This window comes from Phoca vitulina, unplaced genomic scaffold (assembly GCF_004348235.1).
Source record: "Phoca vitulina isolate PV1807 unplaced genomic scaffold, GSC_HSeal_1.0 scaffold79, whole genome shotgun sequence".
In the NCBI taxonomy this organism is placed as follows: Eukaryota; Metazoa; Chordata; class Mammalia; order Carnivora; family Phocidae; genus Phoca; species Phoca vitulina.
Genome location: NW_022589782.1, coordinates 689,506 through 698,273, shown reverse-complemented (window position 1 = coordinate 698,273; position 8,768 = coordinate 689,506). Strand labels below are relative to the sequence as shown.

Below are 8,768 nucleotides of genomic sequence, written 5' to 3'. Positions count from 1 at the left end.
TCCCGGACCTGAGACTCGGGCATCCATCCCTGAACCTCTGTGCCTCCTGGTGGCCTGAGCTCCTGGTCCTGGACCTGAGACTCCCCCATCCCTCCCTGAACTTCTGTGACTCCTGGTGGCCCGAGCTCCTGGTCCCGGACCTGAGACTCTGGCATCCATCCCTGAATCTTGGAGTTGATCATGCCCCAGAGGTGATGTCACCCCACTGTCGTGCCTGCAAGGACCATACGTGCCGGCAGCTTCCATGCCTGCAGTGGCCCACTCTGTCCCTCCTCTAAGGCTCAGGAGGACCGGGGGAGCCTTGGACAAGGGCTCTGGCCAGGCCATGTCTGGGGCTGGGGACACATGGTGGGCACTGCTGTCCTTCCAGACGATTTCTCAAGACCCCATGGCTGCCCCCACCCCAAAGGCTGTCTGCTCCCCAGGCCCTGGGACCCCACTGCATCACTGGGCTGCTGTACTGGGCACAGGGGATGAGCTGGCTGGGGACAGATTGGGGGTTCTGAGGGGCCGGGACAGGGGTGAGACCTCGTCCAGCCTGAGGTACCAGCTGCTATGTGCGGCCTTACGTCAAGGGTGCTGGACCGAGAAGCAGGTGCATGCAGCCACTCTTTCCCATCAGAGGCTGTCTCAGACCGGATCCCCCCAAAAGCAGAGTGGCAGACAGATTAGGCACAGGAAGCTGATTTGGAGACATGGCCCCAGGAGCCTCAGCACAGCCCTAGAGGAATGGTCGAGCACCCTTCCCACCCCACAGGCCTGACCCCAGTGCCCACCAGAGGTTTCGGCAGGTTCCCGTCACAGAAATGAGCCAAAGGTGCGGGGCCAGGAGTGCCTGGCCTCCAGTGGCCAGTGTTGGCATGGCAGCCCCCCGGGGGTCCCGTTTGTGTAGTTCTTCCCGCAGGAGAGCCCGGGGTGAAGGGAGACGGGCCCACCGCCAGCAGTACATGTGACCCTCCCTCTGTGAGGTTGGGTATTCACCAGAGGGAGAGAAAAATCTCGCTGGGTATCCGCCCCATCTGCCCACACTGTGGCTTGAACCTGCAAATCCTCCCTCTGGCCTCCTCCCCGCTGTCCCCTTCCTGGGGAACGATGGTGGGTGTTCGCTTTTGCGGGTTCTCTTGTTTGGGCCTTGGGTGTCTGCAGGGGAGCCCATGCTCTGGGACCGAGTCCAGCGCCCAGAGAGCCTCCTTGCCTGGGTCCAAAAAAGTGCTGAGCCTGTTCTCCTTAGAGCCTACTTCCTGCAGGTCTTGTCTGAGGGTGTTTCTGCCTGGGCGAGGCCTGGGGCAACCTTCCCAAATCAGAGAAGTGCCACTTCTCCCTGTGTCAGCCAGGAGTTACCAGGGGGAAAGAAAACGGCTGTTTATCTCATGCACTTGTGTTTTCTCAAACACGGTCAGCTGTTCTATCAGAAGCCCCCCCGTATTTCCTTTGGTTAATTGACTCCACTCTCCAGTCTGTGGGGCTTTTGATTTTGTTTCTTTTCCGTACATTTGATGCGTGTAGTCAGTTTTCATTGCCCCTGAAGCTGGTACGGATTTAATTTTTGAATGCGTTTCTAATCACACGAGCGTTACATGACTTACTGTTGTACACGAAAACATTTACGTTGAGAAACGCTGAGACGACATAGAGGAAATTCAAGGTCCCTCAGCCACACCGCCCGCCCGTCCCTCCCCTCCCCCCACCCCTGCGGCAGCTACGGCGGGTCCGTTTGTCCTGCCCAAAGTTTTCCGTGCACGTTAAGTTGTTTTTGTGCGTTTTGAAATGCAGCCCAGGACACGTCTAACTGTAAGAGAATGTGTTGGTGGAAGTTGAATTTCCCGTATTAGGAGATTCTGTATGCTGTCCAGTCTAGAACACCAGAGACCGTGGCCGCGCTGCCGTCCGGTAATCCATCTTTGTGGAGTTGTGTGCTTGCACTGAGGCCGCCAGCTATCAACTCCACATGTTTGTGACGAGAAAACAGGCAGCACATGTGGGTGATGGCAGCTGACCCCCACGCGGTCGGCCCAGTCTGTGTTTTGGAAAAGGGTCGTGTTCACAGCTGTGATCTGCCGCCACCCCACACCGCCCCTGGAGAGTGGGCCGGGCCTGCAGGGGCTGGGGGTGCTGCCCCTCCCCGCCGGGTCGCTCTCTGAAGACCCCTCCTTCCCCTGAAAGTTGCATCCCCAGAAGGGGCTCCAAAGGCTTCCGTTATGGGACTCCTGCATTCCTTTTCAGATTTGTTTGTGTTTACATAGGCTGCTCACAGCCCCTGGGCAACCTTAACCCCGAGGAGCTTCGGGGGGGCTTTGTGGTGATGGCAGGTGTGTCCACTGTTACTTGCTAATTACAACCTAGTTCTGCGGAGGGTTATCAGATCAGTGGCAACTGGAGAAAGTTCATTCTCAATCCAAAGAAAATTGTATTCGGCTCCACCTCCTGGGACGGTGGTGTCGCCGAAGCTCACGGACGGCAGCTCGCGGACGAAGCTCGCGGACGCTGTGCTTTAGAAGCGGTTTTGCTTCCCGTGGCGTTGGCGCTGGCCTCCCACTGCACCAGCGAGGCTACGGGACAAAGGAAGCAGGAGGGTCCCGGGTAGGCCCCCACGGCCCTCACCCCGATGTGCTGGGAGGTCCCTGGGTCCAGCCAGGCCCTGTCCTGCTGTCTCCCATCCTAGCCCCACCGCGGCTGAGACAGCTCTCTGCCCCTGCAGCCCCACGCCCTCATATGATGGTAGCAGCAGTGGGGGCGTCCCTGGCCAGGCCAGAACGGTCAGGGCACCCAGAGCAAAGGGACCAGGCGAGGCCCACAGCTGGCCCATGGCCCCTGCCCCCGCCAGGTCACAGCCCTGCACACCTGGGCCCCCCTTCTTGATCTTCAAGCAATGCCCGGGACCGTTGTGTTTTTCACGAATGGTTGCTTGGGGTCGTGTGCTCTCCCCCGGGCAAGGACCACAGCTGAGGCAGGGGCAATGGTCTGTCACTCTGTCTCCCTTCCCAGCGGTAGCTGTGGGAGAGGGCTCTGGCTACTTTCCTTGGCAGTCCCTTTCCTTGGAAGAGAGCCAGAAAGGGCAGATGCGGATGCCCGCAGGCTGTCAGAGTTTAGGGAAAGGAAGGCTGGTCTAGCAGGTGGAGCATCGGTCTTGGGCTCAGGGGTCAGAGGTCTTGGGTCAGAGGTGCCGGTTTCCTTCTCTGCTTCACACGCAGTGGTTGGTTTTGCCCACAGACTGCATTGTTTAATTGGAACTGCCGGCGTTTAAAATTCAGGAGGTTTCACCTGTCGTTCTCTGTTTCCAGCTTCTCTGGAGAGGCCTTTCGGCTCGGGCCATGGCCCGGGTGTGGGCATCGGTGAGTCCGGAACCCTCGGCGTCCCTGGCTGGCCCCTGGCGCAGTCAAGGGCGGGCGTCACGGCCCTCTGAACAACTCTGGAGGCACGCTTAGCTTCCTGAGGACACGGGGCGCGGGCTGCAGCCACCGCCATGCCGGGGTGACCGCAGGCCAGAGAGAGAAAGAAGCTGTGTGTGTCCTTCCTGGGTTTGCGTGCCTAATACCAGACATGGGCCCTTCATGCTGGGCGTCACCCCAGGCTGTGCGGGCAACGCCGCATTCGGGTCCCTGCCACCTGCCTGCTGGCCCCTCCGTGGGGACCGGGCCCTCAGAGAGCCCCGGGAGTCCGTGTGTTGTGCGTCAGGCTCCTCCAGCCTCGGGGGCGGCCCCTGTAGGGCAGGGGCGCAGGGGGCAGAGGCCCCGTCCTGGTGACACCTGGCACCGTGAAGGGTGCGGAGAGTCGTGCTGCCCTCATCATGGGGGCAGGTGCTTCCTGCCCTCGCTGCCTCTCCCAGGCCCCCCTGGGGTCGGTGTCGACACGTCCGCGGCCCAGTGCTGTAGGGCCCTGACCTTGTCCCAGGACTTCGGCCCGGGTGGCCGCTGCCATGCTGCCTGCGTGGTTTCGGGGGGTGGGGGGCCAGAGGCCGGCCCGCACCGAGGCTCGTTTGCCAGACGTTCTGTGCTGCCCGCCCATCAGCCGCCTTGGGCCCGGCACGGTCTGAGCAGGGAGCCGGGGAGGGAGACTCCCCGTGGGCGCCCACGTCCCGCTCCTCAGACTGCTGCACCCTCGACCTCAGGAAACCCCGCCTGAGAACCAGACGCCCTCCGGCAGCTGGGGTGCTGGGCTCCCGGGGCCATGCCTGTGAGCCCTGCGTGCGTGTGTCTGTGTGCGTGCGTGTCTGTGCGTGTGAGCGTGCACGTGTGCGTGTCTGTGTGTATGTGCGTGTCTCTGTGTGTGTGTCTGCGTGCGTGTCCGTGTCTGTGAGCCCTGCGCGCGTGTCTGTGTGTCTGCGCGTGCATGTCTGTGTATGTGAGCCCTGCGCGCGTCTGTGCGTCTGCGTGTCTGTGTGTGTGTCTGTGCGTGTCTGTGTGTGAGTGCGTCTGCGTGTCTGCTGTGTCTGTGCGTGTTTGTGTGTGTCTGCGTCTGCGTGTCTGTGTGTCTGTGCGTGTCTGTGTGTGTGCGTCTGCGTGTCAGTCTGTGTGTCTGCGTGTGTGTCTGCGCATGTGCGTCTGCGTGTCTGTGTGTGCATGTCTGTGTGTGTGTCTGTGCGTGTCTGTGTGTGTGCGTCTGCGTGTCTGTGTGTGTCTGTGCGTGTCTCTGTGTGTGTGCGTGTCTGTGTGAGTGCGTCTGTGTGTCTGTGTGTGCGTCTGCGTGTCTGTGTGTCTGTGCGTGTCTGTGTGTCTGTGTGTCTGTGTGTGTGTCTGCGCGTGTGCGTCTGCGTGTCTGTGTGTGCATGTCTGTGTGTGTGTGCGCGTCTGCGTGTCTGTGTGTGTGCATCTGCGTGTCTGTGTGTGTGTCTGTGTGTCTGCGTGTGTGCATCTGCGTGTCTGTGTGTGTCTGTGTGTCTGCCTGTGTGTGTCTGCGCGTGCGCGTCTGTGTATGTGAGCCCTGCGCGCGTGTCTGTGCGTCTGCGTGTCTGTGTGTGTGTCTGTGCGTGTCTGTGCGTGTGTGTCTGTGCGTGTCTGTGTGTGAGCGCGTCTGCGTGAGTCTGCGTGTGCGTGTCTGTGTGAGTGCGTCTGCGTGTCAGTCTGTGTGTGTCTGCGTGTGCGTGTCTGCGCGTGCGCGTCTGCATGTGAGTGCGTCCGTGTGTCTGCGTGTCTGTGCGTGTCTGTGCGTGCGCGTCTGTGTGCGTGTCCGTGTGTGGTGTTGAGGCTGCTGGAGTCTCCCCAGGGCAGCCCTGAAGCCCCACTGCTGGTAAATTCAGCTGGTCTTAAGGAGGCAGGGGGAGGGGCTGGAGAGAGCTGCTCTTTTGTTTTAGAAGGTTCCGGAAGGACCTGGGGCTGAGTGGGAACACAAAGGTTGTCAAGGCACTTTGTGAGGGGCATGCGTGGCCTCTGGGGAGGCCCGAAGGGAGGGGGTACTCTGCAGATGCTGGACACGCCTGGGGCAGCGTGCTCGCCCTTCCTGGAGGCGTTGGGGGCGGTGGCCGGGTCCCTGGCTGGAATCACGTGACCAGTGCTGGCGTTCCCAGTTTTCCAGGCAGGGGGAAGCGTGTGCAGCTGCTGGGGTCATCACCCTCCACCTGGTTTGATAGTGGGGCGGAGGGGGGACTGTACTTTGTAGGTGTCTGGGAAAGAGGTGGTGTCAGGGGGCCACAGCCCGATGGGGGGGACGATAGGCCACCAGCACCGCGCCCCCCAGCCGCTGAGCCGCCTGCTCTCCTCAGGAGGGGTTTGCGCAAGCAGAAGGGCCTCAGTGGATCCTTGTGGTGGGAAGACTGCCCCCCCCGCCCCCACCCCCTGCAAGAAGTGTGTGCTCTCAGCCCAGCCTCTGTGCACCGGACCTCACATCCCACTGCGGGGCGGGCTTGGGGGCCTGCAGACAGCGGTGGGGACAGGGAGGGGAGGGGGGACGGGCGGGTCTCCTGCAGGGTCTCAGGGGGTGGGGCCCTCGTCAAGGCCCTCATCAAGGCCCAGAAATCCTTGTCCCCAGTGCTGAGCACAGGTGCAAGGTCAGGAAACAGGGCTGAGGTCAGTGAACTTTGACCCGTCCTGGGGTGAGACAGCCCCACCTGGTGCTGGGTCTCCTGGGTCCCTGGGAGAGCAAGACTCTGAACAGCCCCGTCCCCAGTTACTGGGGGTGAGGGGCTGCTGGGGAGCCCAGCACAGGCTGTGGAACAGCCCACCCACCCGGAGGGGGTCAGCTCCCGAGAGAGGGGGTCCAGGATGCTGCGGGACATCCTCACAGGCCGGTTTTCCCTTGACTTACAGGGAGAAGCAGTGTTGGAGGCCAGGCAGGAGACGGCCCCCCAGCTGCCCGCGCTGACCCCGGAAGAGAAGAGGGTCCTGGAGAGGAAGCTGAAGAAGGAGCGGAGGAAAGAGGAGAGGAAGCGGCTGCGGGAGTCAGGAGCAGCCCAGAGCCTGCCGGCCAAGCGCTCCGGGGCCCAGCTGGCCCTGGACTACCTCCGTGGGTAAGACGACCCCCCCGCGGGGACCGGCCAGTGTCCCAGGGGTTCTGGCAGGGAGGGACACGGGCTGCAGACTCAGCTGACCTGGGACCCGTCTGGCTCCTGGGACCACAGGGACCCCGGGGCCTGTAGTCCAGCTCCAGTGGTGTCCCCACAGAACCAGCACCTGCGGTGGGGCTGTGTGAGGGAGGGGAGAGCCGCCATCCCGGGCTTGAGGAGCTGGCCATGCCCGGGGAGCAGAGCGCGGCCACCGCAGCCTCAGCCGGAGCCCTCGGACTGCCCGCCGCCCGTTTCACCTGTCGTCAAAGCGGGCAGTGGCTAGAGGTTACACTGCTAGCAGCTGCGTAGGAGACTTTCTAGAAGCTCCAGGAAAGTGAGGCCCCTGTGAGACCACTGGCTTCTGTTTGCCAAGAAGCTTGTCGGGAGGTGGCAGCACGTGCCCCAGCTGGTCGCCACGCCTGGTCCTCCTCCCCGGAAAGCGGGTTCCTCCTTCCTCCGATCGGTACTCACTTGAGGCCGGGAGCCCTAGCAGCCGAGAGCAGGGTCAGCCCGCCGCGGACACACGGTTTCACTCCTCCCGCATTGTCTTTGGGGAATGGTTTACATGCAGCCACGCAGCCAGTTCGGAACGCCCTTGTCACTGCAGAGAGCGGCCCCCCGCCCCAGCTCCAGGGGACCCCTCCTCCACCTCGTGTCTCCGTGGACGTGCCCGTTCGGGACATTTCCTGCAAAGGGACTCGTTCACCACGCGGCCTCTCATGGCCTGCTTCTTCCACGCGGTGTACTGTTGGAGGTTCGTGCACGTGGCAGCGCGTGCCAGAACTTCCTCTCCCCTCACGGCCGAACACTGCGCGCCGTGTGTGCGCACCCCGTTTTGCTCGTCCGTGCGCCCGTCGCTGGGCGTTGGGGTTGTTGCGGTGGTGCGTGTCTGTGTGCGGGGTCCTGTGTGGACACGGTTTCCTTTGTCTCGGGCACAGCCCACGACGGGATCGCAGGTGACTCTGGTGTGGGAGGAGCTGCGACACACAGCAGCCGCGCCGTTCCCAGCCCACCAGCAGGGGCGCCGAGGACGGCCCTCCCTCGGGTGGGGGGTGTCTCACTGAGCCCCGGCGTCCTGTACGCTGCCGAACCAAATGCGACACTGCGCTAGGCTGCTGGGCTGCCCCCCTGGGCTCCGCCCTGGAGGGTCACTGGATGGACTCAGTGAGGACGGAGTGCTCCCGGGAGGACAGCTGCCCGCTGGCTCTTGAACCTCCACCTGCGGAGCGCTGGAAAGCCCTGCCGTGGCTGCGCTGGGGGCAGGAGTTCTCCGGAAGCCCGCCCGCTGGCTGGGAAGAGGGCTGCGCACGGGCTCTCGGAGATCTCTCTGCCCCACTCCTCCTTCACTGCCCCCTCGGGGCGGCTGGCCGGAGAGCGGCGGCCTGGACCGCGGTCAGGAGTCCCCATCCCCTGGCCCTGGTCATCAGCCGTAAGGACGTGTGGTTCTGTGCCACCTGGGCCCTTCGGTCTCCCCTGCATTCTTGGCTACTGGGCACAGTGGGGCTGTGCTGGAACCAGCGCCCCCTAGGGAGTCTGGTCCCCAACGCTGGTGTCACCGGGGCAGTTCCCAGCAGAAGGGCTAGGATTGGGGCCCGGGTGCGGGGCTGGGGATCCGTATCTGCTGGGACCAGGTGGCTGGCACAGCCCTCCCGGCTTCCCCAAACTCAGCAGGTGCCGGGAGGAAGTCCCAGGCCCACATGTCCCTGGCAGAGTCAGGGGTGGCCCGGCTGCGTGTCGTGGGTGTGGAGGGGGGCGCCCTGCTCACTGTCACCAACCAGGACCCTTCTCGGGTCGGCGCACTTCTTATCTCAGCGCAGGTCTCCCCGGTCAGTGAGGCCTGCCTGGTGCAGGGGTTCAGCGCTGTCAATGCCGCCAGCGTCCTCTGAGGTCGGAGCTGACGCCACCACCGTGCCGCTCTGAGAGCCGGCGCGCATTCGTGCTCCCCTGCACGCCCGGCTGACGCGCCCCCTGCACGTTCCCCTGACGTGCTCCCCTGTGCAACCGGCTGACGCGCCCCCTGCACGCCCGGCTGACGTGCCCCCTGCACGCCCCCCTGACCCGCTTCCCTGCACGCCCCCCTGACATGCTCCCCTGCGTACCCCCCTGACGCGCCCCCTGTGCGCCCGGCTGACATGCTCCCCTGCGCCCCTGCCTGACCTGCTCCCCTGCACGCTCGGTTGACGCACTCCCCTGCACGCCCCCCTGACCTGCTCCCCTGCACGCCCCCCTGACGTGCTCCCCTGCACGCCCGGCTGACCCGCTCCCCTGCACGCCCGGTTGACGCGCCCCC

The 8,768-nt window shown here is 63.7% G+C and overlaps 1 protein-coding gene across 1 annotated transcript in view; it reads left to right on the top strand.

Moving 5' to 3' along the window:
- Positions 1–8,768, top strand: part of CUNH7orf50 (chromosome unknown C7orf50 homolog) — a 130,565-nt gene that overhangs the window by 110,723 nt on the left and 11,074 nt on the right. The window contains exon 3 of the mRNA XM_032394262.1: positions 6,243–6,442. Within this exon, the coding sequence (XP_032250153.1) occupies positions 6,243–6,442 (200 nt within the window). The remainder of the gene's footprint in view (positions 1–6,242; positions 6,443–8,768) is intronic.